General features: G+C 42.4%; 1 protein-coding gene across 2 annotated transcripts in view; it reads right to left on the reverse strand.

Annotated features, from left to right (window-relative positions):
• Positions 1–20,181, reverse strand: part of IFT56 (intraflagellar transport 56) — a 1,305,114-nt gene that overhangs the window by 797,852 nt on the left and 487,081 nt on the right. For both annotated transcript variants that reach the window (XM_068242694.1, XM_068242695.1), the window contains one exon: positions 13,722–13,867. In XM_068242694.1, coding sequence (XP_068098795.1) covers positions 13,722–13,867 — 146 coding nt within the window. The remainder of the gene's footprint in view (positions 1–13,721; positions 13,868–20,181) is intronic.

Below are 20,181 nucleotides of genomic sequence, written 5' to 3' on the forward strand. Positions count from 1 at the left end.
ATGACCCCATTTTGGAAAGTAGACACTTCAAGGTATTCAGAGAGGGGCACGGTGAGTCCGTGGCAGATTTCATTTTTTTTGTCACAAGTTAGCAGAAATGGAAACTTTGTTTTTTTTTGTCTCAAAGTGTCATTTTCCGCTAACTTGTGACAAAAAATAAAATCTTCTATGAACTCACCATGCCTCTCAGTGAATACTTGGGGATGTCTTCTTTCCAAAATGGGGTCATTTGGGGGGTATTTATACTATCCTGGAATTTTAGCACTTCATGAAACATGACGGGTGCTCAGAAAAGTCAGAGATGCTTCAAAATGGGAAAATTCACTTTTTGCACCATAGTTTGTAAACGCGATAACTTTTACCCAAACCAATAAATATACACTGAGGCTAGGTTCACAGTGGGACGTTACAGGCGCACGTTAGTGCAGCCTGTAACGCAGCCCCACCGCACAGTAATGAAAAATCAATGAGCTGTTCACAGTGCCCACGTTGCGTTAAATTGTAACGCTCCACGTCAACAGAAAGTACTGCATGCAGTGCGATATAGGCGGCTAAGCCGCGTTAGACTGTTTGCACATGCTCAGTCATGTTGGGGAGGATGGGAGAGCGGCCGGGCACATGGCTAATTAATATTCACTGCACGGTGTGACGTGCAGTGTTTACTTCCTTGAGCGCCGCTTTGTGCGGCGATTGGCCGGGCGGGACCATGTGATGCCGCATGCGTCCAAGAGTACGCTTCACGGCATCACGGACGCCAGAGTGAGTTGCACAACGCGGCTCACTCTGACGTCCACATCAGAGAGCACCAGGCGTTGCGTTAGGGGCACGTTATATGCCCTATAACGTCCCCTAAACGCAACGCCCCACTGTGAACCTAGCCTGAATGTTGTTGTTTTTTTTTTTAATCAAAGACATGTAGCACAATAAATTTGGACAAAAATGTACACAGAAATGTTACTTTGACACATTTTATCACAGAAAGTAAAAAAAAAAATCATTTTTTGGGGACAAAATTCATGTCTTTTTTGATGAATATAATAAAAACTAAAAATCGCAGCAGCAATCAAATAGCACCAAAAGAAAGCTGTATTAGTGACAAGAAAAGGAGGGAAAATTCATTTAGATAGTAGGTTGTATGACCGAGCAATAAACCTTTAAAACTGCAGTGGTCTGAATGGAAAAAAAGGCTCTGGTCCTTAAGGGGCGAAAAGACTGTGGTCCTTAAGTGGTTAAGGTATGCTTTCTCCCATCTCTCATGTCGCACTACTAACCCTGCGTTGTACATTTAATTGGGCTTTCCCCCTAAAATGCCATTTTGGAGACTACACCCATTCTGGCTTGCTAAACTTTGTGAGGGGGAGTCATCTGAAACTGCTCTTGTCCGGTTTATCGATCAACAGGATCAAAACGCCTCTTGTTCAAATGTGTGGAAAGTATTCAAGCAATTTACTAGGCAATACTTCTTTGAAATTAAACGTATCAAAATTGATTCAGCCGTTATTGAGTATACTGTTCTTTTAGACCTTCAGCGTGCCTCTGAAGACTTTGCAGCTGACCCTACGCCACTATCAAATGATCAATATAGATCTTGGCTGGCTGCTTATGAGCAGCTTTTAATTTCTAAGGCAAACCAGAAAATGTTGTTGCCTAGACAACATGTGTATGAATTTGGTGAGCAATGCGGTGCATTGTTGGCCAAACTATCTAGGGAGACTGTAGCTCCACAGGTTATCCTTAGGATTGAGTGTTCCGATGGTTCGATCCTCACCTCCCCTTCTGATGTCCTTCACTGTTTTGCTTCCTTCTATGAAGTACTATATACTAAAACCACCACTGCTTCCAATTCTAACATAGCTGTTTATCTAAATAATATCGCCCTCCCTGCCCTAGACGATTCCCAACTTCAATTAGACTCCCCTATTACCTATTACCCTATTACTCCCCCACCTCCAAATCTCCAGGTACTGATGGCCTTCCTGGGGAATTTTACAGGCAATATAGCTCCTTTCTGGCCCCTAAGCTTCAGGCGTTATATAATAGTGCATTAGAGTAAGGTGTTCTGCCTTCCTCAATGTGAGAAGCTCTCATAATTTTGATATTGAAATCGGGTAAAAATCCCCTGCAATGTGAAGCATATCGCCCTGTATCTCTGATTCAGACACCAAAATCCTTGCCAAACTGCTATCCCTGCGCCTTAACAAAAGTCATAACCTCTTTGATACATGTAGACCAGTTGGGGTTTGTTCTGGTTAAATCTATGGCACTCAATATTCGTAGGTTGTTTCTCGCTAGTGATGCAGAACATGAGAATGTTGGGACTAGAGTGGTGGTGGCTCTCAACGCCGCCAAATCCTTTGATACAATTTAATGGAACTCTCTGCTCGCAGTACTTCTCCTTATTAACGTTGGCCCCCTGCTTCATAGCATGGGTAAAACTACTATATACTGACCCCTATGCCCGTACACATATTAACGGTTGGGTCTCTGATGCCTTTTCTATATCTAGGGGCACAAGACAGGGTTGCCAGTTATCCCCACTCCTGTTTGATTTGGTGATTGAGCCTCTTGAGGCTTTGATTAGGTCTAACCCAGGGGTGTCAAACTCAAATACAAAGTGGGCCGAAATTATACACTGGGAACTCATCGCGGGCTAAAATTGTACACTGATGCCTAGTCGCGGGCCAAAATTGTACACTGGTGCCTAGTCGCGGGCCAACCTCAATGTCTACTGGCCACGTTTCTCTCTTATAAAGCTCTCTGGTGTCTAGAGGTCCTCCCTCCCCTATATAGTTCCCTGGTGTCAAGAGACTCCCACCCTCCCCTATACAGTTCCCTGGTGTTTAGTGCTTTCCCCCTACGTCCCCATATGGCCTCCCTGGTTTTCTAGGGCTTCACCTCCAATATAGCTTCCCTGGTGGTCTAGAGTGGGCCAAACATAATGCAAAGTGGGGAAACCACTTGAGGGCCAAATTTAATGGCTCCGAGGGCCAAATTTGGCCCACAGGCGGAGTTTGACATGTATGGTCTAACCCCTTGGTTCAGGGCTTAAAAAAGGCAAATGGCACTGATAAAACTAGCCTTTAAGCTGAGGATATGCTCTTGTACCTGGTTGATCCACAGGACCTTCTCTCCACCGCTCTCTGCATCTAATTGACACTTAATGTAGCTGGTCGGGTCAACTTATTCATGATGATGCGTCTTCCAAAATTCTTGTATGTGTCCTGGAAATCCCCGATTTACCTCCAATTTAGTGTTTTTGCAAAGTTAAACGTCCTGCTCACCCAATTTATTTGGGGTTCATCTAGGCATCACCTTTCCCTTCCTGTTTTACAAAATCCTAAGGATCTTGGGGGTTTGCCGGTACCTAACTGTCACATTTATTACCTAGCTTCCCAGTTATCTCACATTTACTATGACTCTCACAATCAACAGACTGTTTAGTCAATGTGGTTTCTGACATCCCTCCTCTTCGTCAACTAGATCCTCTCTGTGTTATTGCCACTGGTGCTAAGCACTCCTGTCATGTAAAGTGCCCTCTTACTACTCTTTATCAGACCCTTAGGGTCCTTTTACACTTAATCAGTTGCTCTCAGTTAAAATGGAAAGAAAACTGATTTTCAAAGTAAGTACCATGTTTTCCTATGGCACCTTTCACACTTAATGCGTTTTAACTGAAATCTTCTTCCCAATGCACTGCTATGGAAAAACCGCGTACCAACGCGCACTAACGCGTACCAACGCACACTAATGCATACCAACTGATTAAGTGTAAAAGTGCCCTTAAGGTCTGGGAAACTGCTTATAAATATCCGTAGCTGAAATCTCCTTCAGGCCTCTTTCACAGTGCGACGTTGCGGTTTGATGCGATGTTAAAGTCGCACCACAAACTAACAACGCAACGCGCCCAAAAAGGTCGCACCACAGCGTTACTAGCGCATACAGCACATACAGTACTAAATACAGGCAATGAAAAGTATGTCTCCAAGTCATTACTGAGCATGTGCAAACAGTCCACCGCAGCTAATAATGTGTACAACGCACAGCATGCAGCACTTTATAATATTGCTACACGTTACACACAAACACAACGTGTGCACTGTGAATGTCGCTTAGACTTCCTATTGCTGTGCGTTAGTCTGCATTGAAACATTTTCTGTTTCAATATTTTTTATTGAGTTATATTCAAATCACATTAACAAATGTGTATAACAAAGTTTTACAGAACTGAGAAGTTAAACAGGTAAGGTACAACAGCTAGCATATGGTATATATAAGTGTTAAATCCAGAAACCTTTGGGGGAAGAAAACAAGATATAGCTATAATACTGAGGTTTTCTGTGGGACAATCTTATGAGTAGTTGAGATTAGGGTTGTAGAATAGTTCTGACAGTGTAGTTTGGCAGAATCATTGATATGGTTGTTATTGCTATTATTTTTGTTGTTGGGCTCATAGCTTTAACCACTTTACCCCCCCCCCCCCCGTACGGATTTCTCCGTCCCTTTTTCCATCCTTTAACCCCCAGGGACGGAGAAATCCGTACTTTTCCGCGTTCCCGCCGCTGTCCGCGCTCCCGCTCGTAAACACGTCGCCCGCCGCTAGTAAAAACGCCGCCGCCCGCTCGCCCGGAGATCAATGAACGGGAAAATCCATTCCCATTCGTTGATCTAAGCCCCACAATGATCCGCTGCTCTCCAATGGGCAGCGCGATCATTGTGAGAAAAAACAAACACTCACAGCCTCCTACTACTTCCTGCGAGCGTCCGGAAGGACGCTCGCAGGTCGCAATACACAAAAAGTTACTGTTGCCATCTTGTGGCCAAATAGTAAAACTACACCCTAAGCATTTTTCACATAGAAATAAATGAGTGTTACACAAAAAATTAACTCATTACCTCCCACACTCCCCATTTTTTTTTTAAATTATAAAAAAATTCAAAAATTTACAATAAAAAAAAATACATAAATAGTTACCTTAGGGACTTTGTGATAGGGACATAATTTAAACGGTTTTATAACCGGGACAAAAGGGCAAATAAATTTCATGGGTTTTAATTACAGTAGCATGCATTATTTAAAAACTATAATGGCCGAAAACTGAAAAATAATTATTTTTTTCCCACATTTTTCCTATTTTCCCATTAAAACACATTTAGAATAAAATAATTATTGGCATAATGTCCCACCTAAAGAAAGCCTAATTGGTGGCGGAAAAAACAAGATATAGTTCATTTCATTGCGATAAGTCATGATAAAGTTATAGACGAATGAATGGAAGGAGCGCTGAAAGGTGAAAATTGCTCTGGTGCTCAGGGGGTAAAACCCCTCAGTGGTGAAGTGGTTAATTTTATGATAGGGTAAAAGTGGGTTTAGGGATTTCGTCTAGGCTTTGATCTTTATTACTGTGGTTACTGGCTTGGCAGGGTGAACGTCTGAACAGGGTATTAGAGGAATTGTGTATGGGTGGGGGTCCCATGCTCCTATATGTATATGTCTTTAGGTGGAGCTTGACATAATTTGTTTATAAGTATCTGAGTCTTGAAATTCATACCATGTGGCCCATATGAGGGTTATTTTTTCATCCTTGTCTTGGGCTATTAGGATGTTTTATTCTACTTCTTTGATTTTTTCTACTCTCTGAATCCACTGCCTGAGAGATGGTACTGATGTGGATTTCCATAGAGTTAATATAAGTGCCCTGGCTGCATTTATGAGGAATGGGATTGAGGATTTTTTGTAGCTTTTTATAGAGTCAGGGGAACAATGTAGTAGGCATGTTTCTGAGTCGTATTGTAGCGAGGCGCTTGTAATCTGGTTGATTGTTTGGTGTATTTTGGTCCAATAGGGCTGTATATGGACAGTCCCAAGCTATGTGTTTTAAGTCTGCATTATTGTTTTGGCATCTCCAGCAGCTAAGTAGGGTCGAGGGGAAATTTTTTTGGAGTTTTGCTGGGGTGCGGTACCAGGACGTGAGAAATTTGTAGTTTTGTTCCTGAGCAAAGACATTTAGAGAGGATTTTGGGGCGTTGATATAAAGTTGTTCCCATTGGGAATCAGAGAAGTGTTTACCCAGAGCCTGATGCCATTCTTTCTGAAATGGAAGGGGAATCTGCGTGTCGACTGGGCTAAGTAAATTGCATAGCCAGGAGATTACGGGTCTCTGGTGTTCTTGTGATTTACACTTCTGGTCAAATGCAGTGTAGGGGCGTCTTAAGTTAGATGTGGGTTTAATTGACGAGATATAGTGCACAATTTGTTGATATGTCCATGTAAAGATCGGGTCGGGAGATGTGAGGTTTTTGCAGTGTTCGTAGGGGATCACTTTGCCATTTGTTAGAAAAGTGCCTATTCTAGGGGGGTTGTGGGAGGCCCAACCTTTCAGGTAGTTTTTATTCCTACCTGGTTCAAATTCTGGGTTCTGGAGTATGGGTGTCATGGGTCCCATCGGGTAGGTTATAGTTTGATATTTTGCAGCTTTTTGGAAGGCTTTTAAGGAAGCATATATAAAAGAGTGAGCAGTTATTAGTTTGGAGGCTGTCATGGGTGGACACCAGGGTAGACGCGCTATTTTAGTTTCCACAAAAGCTTGCTCCAGGTTTACCCAGCTCTTAGAGTCTGCGTGAACTGACCAGTCAACAATTCTGGAGAGTTGTGAGGCTATATGGTAGGTACCGAGGTTTGGGAGAGCCATCTAGTTTAGTACTTCTTAGTGTGGATACTGCGAAGCGGGGTCGTGTTTTGGCCCAGATGAATTGGTGCATTCGTTTATGTAGGTCTTTAAAGTAAGAAGGTGGTAGGTGTATGGGTAGCGCCTGACTGACGTATAGGAACTTAGGTAGGATAGACATCTTTGCTGCTGCCACCCTGCCAAACCAGGAAAGAGAAGAAATAGAGCTCCAGTCTTCAAGGAGTTTCCCTAGATTTTGTCCCAAGGGGGCGAAGTTAAGTTTGTATAGGTCTTCAAGCTTAATCCCTAAATATGGTATTGACTCTGGATCCCATTGAAAAGGGAAGATGTTTTGGCAAGTTTTTAGAGTATGAGGAGATAAGGATACATTTAGTGCAAACAAAAGAGTAATTTATTTTTAAGTTTGATATGTTGCCAAAATATGTGAAGGCAGATATTAGGCTGCGCAGGGATTTCTCTGGGTCAGTTAAAAAGAACAATAAATCGTCTGCAAAAGCTGCTATTTTGTATTCAGTGTTGCAAATAGAGATTCCTTTCACTTCAGGGTTGCCTCTAATCATATTGAGGAAGGGTTCCAGAGTCAAGACATATATGAGGGGGGATAGTGGGCATCCTTGACAGGTTCCGTTTTTCAGTGTGAAGGGGTCTGACGGTACCATTTACCGAGACTTTAGCAGTCGGGTTAGAGTATAGCAGTTTCATCCATGTTTGTATCATAGAGCCTAGTCCCAGATTTGAAAGTACAGCAAACATATAGTCCCAGCAAACATATAGTCCTTCCACTGAACGCCGAGAAAGCCAGGAATGAATCCCTACAGCTTTTATAGTGTTGTCACAAACTTCTCTGCCCATGACAAAACCCACTTGGTCATTTTTGACTTTTTCTGCGATTATCTCTTGGAGTCTTGCGGCCAATATTCTTGCTAATATTTTAGCATCGAGGTTCAGCAAGGATATTGGCCGATAGATCTGGCACAGACTGGGGTCCTTTCCAAGTTTGGGGATAACCGTAATATGAGCTTTAAGGAGTTGTTTGGATGGTGTTTTTCCAGGGGGAAGCTTGTTAAAGGGAACCAGAGACAAAGCCCCCTCATGTATTTTACCATATATATCAGTAAGAACATTAGAGAAAACACTTACCATGCTCTCTGTTTCACCCTCACTGCTAAAAGTGTCTGTTAACAGCAGTCACAAGAATCCCAGACTGAGCAATTAAATCTGGCTTTGCTGGGAATGATTATAGCTGAGTCATTATAGCAAAGCCACAAGGGGGCAGGCTTGGGCTTGAAATAACACCACAGAATACAGACTAAAGGTCCGTACACACGCCGGACTTTAGGCAACGACGGGTCCGTCGTTGCCTCCCGCTGGGTGGGCGTGCCAGCGACAGTCCGGCGTGTGTACGCTCTGTCGTCAGACTGATACGGCTGTTCCTGAGCGATCCGCCGGGCGGATCGCTCAGAAACAGCCGTATCAGTCTGACGACAGAGCGTACACACGCCGGACTGTCGCTGGCACGCCCACCCAGCGGGAGGCAACGACGGACCCGTCGTTGCCTAAAGTCCGGCGTGTGTACGGACCTTTAGCTATAATCTTTCTGTAGCAAAGCTAGACGGAGCAGCCTGACTTCTCAGTCGGGGATTCTTATCAGACGTGATAACAGTCTGATTACACAGAGAACAATGAAACAAAGGGCAGATTAGGTGTTTACTGTCATGTTCCCACTGATTTATAAGGTAAAATACAAGAGGGTGCTTCATCTCTGGTTCTCTTTAAAGGCTTGCAAGAACGGAGTTGTTAGAGCAGCAGCACAAGACTTATAATACTGCGAGGTTAGGCCATCGGGGCCTGGACTTTTTCCAGGTTTTTGTGCTTTAATTGCTGCTAGAAATTCCAGAGCCGAGATGTCACTATCTAATTCTTCTTTTTGCTCTGAGTTAATAGGAGAGAAGCCATATTTAGATAAAAAATTGTTTATTTCTCTTTCTTGCGTTAATTGAGTGGATGGAGAATTAGTGTTGGCATTTAAGTTGTAAAGTTGAGAGTAGTAGGAGCGAAACGAGTTGGCTATTTCGGGCAGGGTATGGCATAGTTTCCCATTGGGATCTTTAATTTGGTGTACAGCTCTGTTTTCTTGTTTTTTCCTTAGCAATCTAACTAGGAGAGGACCTGCTTTGTTGCATTATTCATAAAACAACTTGGTTTGAAGCATGTATTTGCGTTTGTTCTCTCTGTTTAAGTAGGTTAAAAGTTCTTCTCTAAGGTGGGTGAGTTCTTGTAGAGTGGCTTGCAGTAGTGTCATCTTATGCTGCTGCTCTAGTTTATGGATTTTGGCAGTGAGAGAATTGTATCTCTCAAGGTTTTCTTTTTTTCTACGGGCGCCCAGCCTGAGGAATTCTCCTCTAATCACCACTTTGTGCGTTTCCCAAATTGTTAGTGGTGAAACATCGTCAGTATTATTGTCATTGAAAAAGGTGGTCAGGGTCTTGGCAATTGCGTTGTGCGTCTCAGGATCTGCCAAAAGTTGGGGGTTCAATCTCCAGTTGAATTGCTTATTTCTGAATATTGGGACTATAATGTTCATATAGACGGGGGCATGGTCAGAGATGTCAATGTTGCCAATTGAGGTGTCACAAACCATGTCTAGGTCTGGTTGTGTTATGAATAGATAGTCTATTCTGGAATAACGTTGGGCTGGGTCTGAGTAGTAGGTGTAGTCTTTTCCTTGTGGGTGGAAAATTCTCCATGTATCCATAAGGGATAGTTCTTTCAATTTTGATTTTATTGTTTTCAGGGCTTTGTAGGTGAGTACTGAATGGCCGGTAGAGGTATCAATGAGAGGAAGTAACGGGATGTTTAGGTCACCTCCTAGTAAGATCATCCCTTTGGCAAATGTTTGCAGGGAGTATAGGGTTTTTAGAATAAAGCTGAGTTGGCCCACATTTGGTGCATAAATGTTGGCAACAGTGACATACCTTGTCCCAATGGTCCCTTTCAGGAAAACATAGCGGCCCTCAGGTTCTGTCATGATTTCCTGGTTTTGGAACAAGCAGTTTTTGCTGAAGATGATAGACACCTTTAGTTTTAGATTGCACCTTTAGTTTTAGATTGTGGGTTGGTGGCATAGTAGTGGGTGCTGTAATGTCTGTTAGTTAACCTAGGGACTGATTCTGTTTTAAAATGGGTCTCCTGTAGGAGTACAATGGTGACTTTTTCTTTGTGTAATTTGTCAAGGATTTGGGATCTTTTTTGGGGGGTGTTTAGACCATGTACATTGTAAGAACAAATTCTCCAGTTAGTTTGGGAATCTTTGGTGGATATCTTGTCCAAGCCCTATTTCATACAGCTTTATCAATCCCTGCCATGTACTGATGAGGACCAAAAGTCCGAAACAGGCTGTCTACATGTGGGTTTGATAAGGCTGTGTAAAACTTAAAGCTATAAGCTTGCTATACACCAGCGGTTCTGGATGCTTGCTTGGCTTACTAAGGGCGAAAAGGGATCATTTGCATATTCAGTAGAGCATTGTGGGTAACCACAAATGTTCACTTATAACTGAATTATTGCAAATTTCCTTCTGTTTTAAGAAGGCAAATTACACCAAGCTTTGGGTGGATATTGACGGAGTCATTTTAAGAGTGTGGAGGTGTGAGATCAACCTAAGGAGGATTTGCCCTGATAGCAAGATGAGGAGGCTATGAGCCCTATAATAATTTCGGATCAGTCAGGTGAATCAAGTACTGACTGAATATAATGTCCGATAGAATTCAGTTGTACAGTCTATCAAGAGTCCACACTGAGTGGGGAGGGTGTAACCTGTGAGAAATGGGGTGAGTAAAGTACTCTAGAGCCAGTAGGCCCTTCGGCCTAATGCGTAAAAGTATTGGAGTTTTAACGATTGCATATTAATATCTATTTTTATATACATCAACTTATCAAGGTTATAGGTCAGTGAGGAACCAGTGTCGATAAAACATTCTGTCTATGTAAGGTAATAAACATGTTTAAATAACAGATGAAAACTTAAAGTTAAACATTTTCCTGCTAAACATTACATTTTGTATGTGAAGTACAACATATATACTAGGATACAACGCTTTGGGCCTGGTGTGTAACCTGTAGGGAGGAATCAACATTAAATGAATTATCCTATAGTTAGATCTCTGTGGATCATGAGCTTGTTGGTTATAAGGAATTGCCAGGAATTTGCGTAGGAAACAGAGTGGAGTGTTTCTGGCCATTGTAAAGTTATAGCAGGGGTTTCATAAGCCCCATATTCACAGGAAAAGGCCATTATGTAAGTGATATAGTCTTCTGGGACAATTAAGTGGTTAAACAAGGTATAATGTTGATCACCAGCGTATGCGTTGTCTGTGTGGTAAAGCAAGCGGTTTATGCCAGCAAAAAGCATGGCCAGAGCTGTGTGTCAAAAAGAGGAGAGGGGGGGAAAGACAGTGGATGATCACAGGGTATAAGAAATTACCACATTGTTCATGGGTCTTCATCTTCTTGTGTTTGAGAGGACGGGGGCTTTGTACTGCGTGTAGACGAGCGTAGATTTCTTTTCTCCAGCTCTTTTGTACGAAAGAGTTTTGGGGCTCTATCGCGAACTCGGCTTGAGGTCGATTTAATGGAGCCATCATCAGATTCCGAAGTGGATGAGTGTCTTTGTCTGCGTCTATCTGAGGGTGTTGTGGTTTCCAGCTCCGCATACCAGTCTGGGATTTTCGGTTTAGGGATCTTGAATGTCTGGCAGATATCTGGAAGATCCGCAGGCACACAGAGGTTTGCTGTTTTCCCATTCTTTGTGGCAGAGAGGCAGAAGGGGAATCGCCATCTGTATATTATGTTACGTTGAAGCAGTTCATCTATCAGGGGCTTTAGTATACGTCTATTTTGCAGAGTTATTGGAGAGAGATCTTGGAAAAGTTTAATCTCAGTTTCATTAAAGTATATTGCCTCTTGCGTTCTTGCTTTCTGCATAATTTCTTCTTTTATACTAAAGCTTTGCAGGCAACAGATTATATCTCTGGGGGGGTCATCATCAGACTTTCGGGGTCTGAGTGCTCTGTGAGCCCGGTCCATTACTATAGGAGAATCAGATTCCCTCTCAAGCAGGTTGTTAAATATAGAAAGCAGTGCTGACCTGATCTGATTGGTGTTGCCGGATTCCGGGACCCCTCGCACTCTGATGTTGAGATCCTCAAGTTTTTGATTAAAAGTTACCATCTTCGTATTCTGGGTTGCAGACGTTTTCTCTAAGGCTTCTACTTTCTGTGTAAGATCGCCATATTGCTTCTCAAGGGTGCTTACCCTCGTGGCAAGGTTGGTTACCTCCTCCTTTAGGTCGGAGATGGCTGCCGTAAGGGTGCGCTTAATGTCAGCCGCGATAGCCTGCATAATGGATGTGGTAGGCATGTCCCGGAGCATGTCCACTACCACTCCACTTTCAGGGGTCTCTTCTGAGTGTTGGTTAGTGCTGGGCGCGGTGGTGTCTGTGTTCGCTGTCGGAGCGGGCGCCATATTGGATGCAGCTTGTGAGGTAGGCCCCGTCTTCAGCGGATGAAAAATCTCAGGGATCTGGCGGTTTTGTTGTGTCCCTTGGTCCCCGAAGGGTTTAGATAGTGACATGTGGTCGTTTTGGTTCTTCGAGTTATGGTGGTGCAGCAGGCCGAGTACAGGGAGCCAGTGGAGGAGCTCTTCTCTCAGGCGGCCATTCTGCTTCGGCATTAAACCACGCTCCTGAAACATTTTCTAACGTGCGACTTTAACGTCGCACTGTGAAAGAGGCCTTAAAGTACACTCCTTTGTGGGAGAATCAGGGCCTTCCAGAGTTGTGTAACTTCTCCAATAGCCATATATGGATCGATAGAGGGATCTTATATTTCCACCAAGTTATAGATTCTGTTCACTTTATCACTTATGATCAGCTAGCTGCTAAATTCCACTTAACGCCGTCTACGAGATTCTGTTATACACAATTGATCCACGCTCTTAAAGCCCAGTTTCCCGTGGTGCCGTCCTCCCTTTCTGACTCAGTGGTCCTTAATATTGTAACTGGCTCTTCCTCCTGTCGGCTAATCTCAGCCCTATAAGGCGCAATCCAAATGGTTGGTCCTTCACAAAAAGCCTTTGCCAAGAAATACCAGTGTCTATGTAGTCCTTTATAATTTTCTTTACAATAAAGCTGACATGTTAAAGAGAATCTGTATTGTTAAAATCGCACAAAATTAAACATATCAGTGCATTAGGGGACATCTATTACCCTCTGACACAATTTCGCCGCTCCTCGCCGCATTAAAAGTGGTTAAAAACAGTTTTTAAAAGTTTGTTTATAAACAAACAAAATGGCCACCAAAACAGGAAGTAGGTTGATGTACAGTATGTCCACATATAGAAAATACATCCATACACAAGCAGGCTGTATACAGCCTTCCTTTTGAATCTCAAGAGATCATTTGTGTGTTTCTTTCCCCCTGCAGTTCTCATGCACTGAAGTTTCAGGCTGCTCATTTCTTCTTGCAAACAGCTTTGCCCTTGTCTGTAATTCCTCAGTATGTGAAAGCCCAGCCAGCTCAGAGGACTATTTATCCAGCTTGTAAAAGATAAGAGAGAAGCTGCCCTAATCTAAATAATACACAGGCAGTGTGCATAGAGGGGCCTGGAAGGGGGAGTTCATAGCAGAACCACAACACTGAAGAACTTGGCAGCCTTCCAGACACAGGCCGACAAGTCTGACAGGGGAAAGATACATTGATTTATTACAGAGACTGTGATAGTAGAAAGTGCTGCAGTAAGCCAGAACACATTAGAATAGCTTTTGGAACTTGTAGGATGATAAAAAACAGGATGCAATTTTTGTTACGGAGTCTCTTTAAGTAAAGAAAAAAAAAGCACAGGGAAGCTGTGGGAAGCAATAATTTGTCCTGAGTTGAATGGTCTGTCTACAGGTCTATTTGTCCTGAGGTGAATGATCAGTTCTAAAGTCTGTGTACTGTAAAAGAAAAATGAAATCATAAATAATTCAATTAATACCTGTTTTCCAGCAATATTCTTTTGTATATATCGATTGCTTCCTGGTAGTGTGATCTCATGTAATGGATGGATGCCAGACTCAGCTGATCTTCAATGATGTCCTGTAAATTCTGATGGAAGGCCATCAACCTTTTTTCATCGTTGAACTGTTTATCAAATAAAAAAATTAAGTTACAACACAAACACCTTGTTAAACTAGCTGACCACTGAGGTTTTTTTTTACCATTATGGACCAGAGCAATCTTCACCTTTCAGTGCTCCTCCCTTTCATTCGCCAATAACTACTTATCACAACTAAATAATCTATATCTTGCTTTTTTTCCATCACCAATTAGGCTTTCTTTGGGTGGTACCTTAAGAATGCTAAGAATTATTTTATTCTAAATGCATTTTACCAGGAATAATAAGAAAAAAATTGGAAAAAAAATATTATTTCACAGTTTCCGGCAATTATAATTTTATAATAAAGGTTCTACTGTGGTTAAAACATACACATTTTATTTGCCCATTTGTCCCGGATTATTGCAACATTTAAAATATTTCCCTAATACAATGTATGGCACCAATATTTTATTTGGAAATGAAGGTGCATTTTCTTAGTTTTGCATCCATCACTAATTACAAGCCCATATTTTCAAAAGTAACAGAAATATACCCTTTTGACATACATATTAAAAAAGTTCAGTCCCTGAGCTAACTATTTATGTATTTTTTTATTGTCTTTTTTTATGCATATCCCTGGGTAGGACAACTAAACCTGTTGAAGGTAGCTGGGTCACATGAGTCACATACTGTAACCTTGTTAATTCTGCTATTTAGCGGAATAATCATTGCAACCCTTTGCAGATAAAATACTGCTTGCTGTTCCCCCCCTCCCCCCCCCCCCGGTTTTTCTTTGCTTGTTTTTGTTTTCTTTTGTCCTGTCCAAAAGAAATGTTTTGGACACCTTGACCCCTGTGTCAGACCTGGACTGTGTTGCCCCGACCATGGCTCATTGAACCTCAAGTGTTGAGGCATAAACATGCGGCTCATGGAACTGGGCCTGGTGGCAGTTATAGAGCAACCCCAATTCCGGGTACTGGAATGGGGAAGAATGAGTCCCTATAAGAAGTTTATGCTCTGAGAAATTATTTTGCTAATAAATGCACCTAATACTGCATGTAATGGGATGAGGGATATGCACTTATGAAAATGTGTTTTGTGATGTGCACATATGGGAGGGGCTGTGTGCTCGCCGTCAGGCAGATGGTTAAACCTGCGGCGTCCAGGCAGCCCCCAGATATTATAAAGTTGATTAGGGAATAGATAGGAATTAATATTATGCAATGGTCTTTTTATTTATGTTCTGTGTTGGGACTAATGGGATAATGAGCAGTATGTGATCATGTTGATTTGATGATTGTCACTTGTAGGACTTACTTTGCGGGACCTTTGCTTAAAGCTGCCCGGAAATAAATAAGTGGGTAGGATGGGGGGCGGTGCCTGCCTGGGAACAGGAAATAGGAGGAGGGGCTGGTCTCGTGCAGACACCGCTCCAATTCCAAAGCACGGTGTATAGTGAGAATTGAGTTATGCATTTATAGGTGTGGATTTCTGAATAGGCAAATATATTTGTTAAGGAGGAGAAAAAGCTTTTGAGGAGGGAATGTGGACGGGGGGCCGGGTGTCCGTGGGCGAGCAGGTCGTAACGCTTGTCTGTGCACATGCGGCCCCTCGACTTTAATGTGTGGGTAGAGGGGTCGAGTGGGAATAGATTCTGGGCACTAAAGATGTGTGGGTTATAAGCCGTTTATGTGCACTTAGGATTCACAATTGGTATTTTGTCAGAGGCTTTGGGGAGAAAACTTTAGAACATATGGTTATGCGATTTTGGGCAAGTGTGTGGAATAGGAGTGGAGGTGAATACCGGCGGCGCTCGGACACCTCCCTGATGCTAAATGTAACAGGTGGGGGGGAGCTATGCGGGGTGCGTGCGTTGTGCTCCTCCGCTCGGTCCGCGGGACCGGTCGGCTGTATCAAAATTATTAGCAGACAGGCATGGAAAATCAGAAATAGACACAAATCACCTCATATCAATAATCATTAACTAATATGATTCAGTAGTTTTGAGACTATAAGAACTGAGCAGTAAATAAACGGAATTCAGAGAACATCTGAAATCCTTGAACGTGTTCCTGGTGTCGTGTGGTGTTCTTTCAAAGGGCCTAACAATTGCGAGTCCATTAGGCCAAGCACTGAGGTGCTTGGCCTCACCCTAAACTTTATATTACAGGTCCTGCAGACTTCACATATTTGGCGCCCAAATAGGGACCGTGCAACAATATCCACTTGGATCTCATCTGAGGTGTGGGATAAAGGACAACAGCTGCCGGTTGGGAGATGCATCAACTTGGTAATAATCGCTTGACTTAGCTCCTATATATCTCTGTCTCCTTTTTCCCACAGCCTCCTGAGGTCCGGGTGAGTATATTAAATGGCTAACTGGATGTATCCGTCATGTTTGTGTGGTTTGTTTCTGTGTAATCTAGCATTATATCTGGGGTTTACTAACTGCCATTCTGACCATACATGTTTAAACCCAAATAGCGCTGTTTTACTATAATTTGCAGTTGTTGCATGTCTGTTTATGGTTGTCTTTGCACACAGGTTGTAAAGCCAGAGCAGGTTGCAGAATGTTTTTATGCTGGACAGTATAGATATGCCCTTGGAAGAGATTGCCAGCTGGGTGGCCAGATGAACGTATAATAGACGATTTGGACAATAGAATTAAGATAGCACAGGCACTGTAATGGCTTTGTTAGATTTGTTTGAAAAAGATAGTGGAAGTACTGCAGCAACATCTACTGGTGTTACTACTGCAAAAACGGAAGTTGAACCACAATTGCCTTTAGTGGAATCAATAAAGCAGCAGATAAACTTTTTGTTAAAGAAACATAAGCATCTGAAGGAGAGGGCTGTAGAATGGCTGGAAAAATACATTGGAATATCAATAGAAGGGAGAAAATTGAAAATTGTGGAAAAGGTGGATCAGCGCATCACCAGGCCGCCTCCGAATGGCCTACAATCAGAGGTGCGCTGAGTCCCCCCAGACACTGCAAACGCACCTTGAACCCAAACAGAAGCTCTGCATATACAACAAAAGCAAGGCTGCTAAGTGGGAGCAGCTGACCAAAAATGAATTAAATTAGTACATAGCAAAGAAATGAACAGCGCTACTTAAAAAAAGATAAGTGCCTACCTGCAAGAGAGTGCAAGCCCCACTAAATAAAATACACAGTAGAAGGGAGAAGGTTATTAACTAACATACATAATGCTGGCACCAGAGGTTCTTCTGAGTACCAGAAATGGTTTTATATTTATAGAAGATTATTACACCAAGTAAGCAAGGAAAAAAGGAGAGATAGTGGGGAAAACGAGACAGATTTAGAAACAGTTTGAAGATTCGTTAAATATAAGCCCTGCAGAAAATGTTTTTGTAAACAAGAAAGTACCGCAGGATGTGTAAGGACACAACCCCTTCTACTCTCTTATTGGCTAGAGAGGTTGAGAAAATATATCCTGACCTTAAAGAGACACGAGCGAAAAAAAATATATGATATAATGAATTGGTTGTGTACTATGAATAATTACTAGAAGATTAGCAGCAAAGAAAATATTCTCATATTTTTATTTTCAGGTATATAGTGTTTTTTCTAACATTGCATCATTCTATAATATGTGCAGATTACACAACACTCAGCATTCAAAATGATTCTTTCAGAGTAGTCTGTGAACTAATGAACTCTCCTCTGCCAGAGAAAAAGTAAATAGTTAAGGAACAGTTGAGATAATAAAAGTCAGATAACAGCCGTCTCCAGGACTTTGAAAGTCGTAGAGATTAATGGCTTTTTTGTATAGAGATAACAACTGGAGTTTCTTAACTCTTCCTGTACTGGAAACAATTAGACTGATGTATCTGATCTTAATGTTTTATTTCTTAGCTGTACTACACATACAAATCATAATATCATAATTTTTTTTTCGCTTCAGTGTCTCTTTAAGTCAGATGTCCAACCTTTCTTCCCAATGAGGAGCCAAACGGTAAGAGAAGGAGGTTCTGTAAAGTATAAAATAGAGTGGCTCCAACCTTGGAGCCGCGCAGAGCAATTGTCCTTAGCAAAAAGTGTCCCCTGCCTGAGCTCTAACCCAGCAGGATTCGTAAAAGCGGTACAAACCATACAAACAAATTATGATGCCACCTTGTTAGATCTAGAACAGATGCTGAAAGTAGCTCATTCATCAGCAGTGGATCCAATAATAGCTGCCTATACACCGACTGATGATAAAAATACAAAGCAGGAAGGTGAGGAGTTTGTAAAATACCTCTGTGAAGAGTGGCTTAAAGGTAAGTTGAGCAAATCTTGGAATCATGCCAGTGGTCTGACAATTGAGTGATGAGAATGCCATAACTTTCTGGTATAGGGTTAAAAAGGCTTTTGAGGATGCTGAGTATAATGAGAACAGTGAGAGGGATGTGGCTCAGTTAAAAACTACCTATTTGAGTAGGTTAAAAAGGGATTACAGGGAGGCCCTATTTACAAGCTGGCCTGAGGCTAAAGAAGTTGAAGGAAGAACTTTTACTACCAGTTATAAGGGGGTTAGATGATAAATTCAAGAAAAAGGAAAAGGTCCCAGTCACCAAAGTTATGCTGATACAGGAACTACCTGAAGGGCAAGGAAAAGGGGCCTTCAGAGGTAAGTATTTTGGGAGAGGCAGAGGTAGAGGTGGTCGTGGTGGAGGTTATGTCCCCATGAGTGAAAGAGAATGTTATCGCTGTGGTAAGAAGGGTCACATGGCCTGGGGGTGCACCCAAGAAATTGCAGGAGAGCCCAGTGCTAAACATGCTACAGCACCTGGGCCAGCAAAGGCTATGTACACACTTGATGACTCAGAATAGGAAATTGGCCAATCTATATCCACTTACTCTTTGCAACACCCTAAAGGCTCAAAAGAAGCTATTGTAAAATTGTGGCTTGAGGAAGTACCATTTTCTCACTTTGATTGCCTGGTGGATACAGGAGCCAGTGAATCTATTTTAAAGGCATCCAAAAGTACCCCCTCATTTGCTCACGACTAAGGAAAACATTGGTATTGGAGTAGGGCGAAAGCAAATCAAACTAAAAGAGACCAAGGTTATGCCAATGCGTATTGAGGATCAAATTGAAATTGTAACATCACCAGAAAATTTATTGGGTACAGACATTTTGAGCAAAATACAAGCCAGCATAGATTACACACCAGATGGTATCAGAGTAACGTCTCCACTGGTCACGCATGTTTTAAACCTTATGTCTGCTTTTATTCAGTTTCCAGGTACAGAACAACAAGAGGAAACACCTTTGGCCCTTAGTTGGAGACAGTCCCCTCCCACTTATGGGCCAAAGGGAAATTTGATGTAGGGAAACTTGATGTGCCACCTGTTACAATCAAACTGAAACCTGGTGCAGAACTACCACGAGTTCACCGATATCCTCTAAGCCCTGAACAAAAAGATGGGATCAGACCACAAATTGCTGAGTATGTCAAAGCTGGTGGTTTGGTGCAAATGTCATCTCCGTCCACAACTCCTATTTACCCTATTCTTAAAAGAAAAACAGGAAGTAGCCGCCCACGTACAGATTCATACATGACCTGCGAGCTGTAAACAAAATCATTGATGCAGATGTACTGATTGTTCCAAACCCTTACACAATCTTGAGTCAAATACCTCCAAGCTCCACCCACTTTAGTGTCGTGATTTGGCCAACGTCTTCTTTTCAGTAAAGCTCCACCCAGAGTGTTGGAAACTGTTTAGTTTCACTGTCGATGGAGCATCTCACTGCTGGACAACTTTGCCTCAAGGTGGGGTAAGTAGCCCCTCTTTGTACAATCAAGCTCTGCATCAGGTACTTCAGGGGTGGAGAAGTAAGTATGACAGCACACAGCTTCTCCAGTACGCGGATGATTTGCTGACTTGCTGCGATTCTGAATCAATTTGCAGGGAGGAAACTGTCAGTTTGCTGTGCTATTTAGCAAAAACAGGTAACAAGGTGTCAAAGGACAAGTTACAATATTGTTTGCCACATGTAACATTTCTTGGTCATTGCATTTCAAAACACCTAACAACAGACATGGTATCCAATGTCAAAACCTACCCCTTGCCAACATCTGTCAGAAAGTTGAGAACATTTCTGGGTCTAGTAAGTTACTGCAGGCATTGGATTCCAAATGCATCTCAGCTGATGACACCGTTGTATGAGAGCATCTCCAGGGAACCATTTGTAACCACTGAAGCAGGTAAAGCATCTTTTGAGGCCTTAAAGCAAGCCATAGTCACAGCACCCGTGCTAGGGTTGCCTGACTACAAGAAAGAATTTTTCCTTTTCTGCTATGAGAGCAAAGGACATGCAACAGGAATACTTACCCAATTAGTAGAGGCCT

The sequence above is a fragment of the Hyperolius riggenbachi genome, chromosome 6 (genome assembly GCF_040937935.1).
Source record: "Hyperolius riggenbachi isolate aHypRig1 chromosome 6, aHypRig1.pri, whole genome shotgun sequence".
NCBI lineage: Eukaryota > Metazoa > Chordata > Amphibia > Anura > Hyperoliidae > Hyperolius > Hyperolius riggenbachi.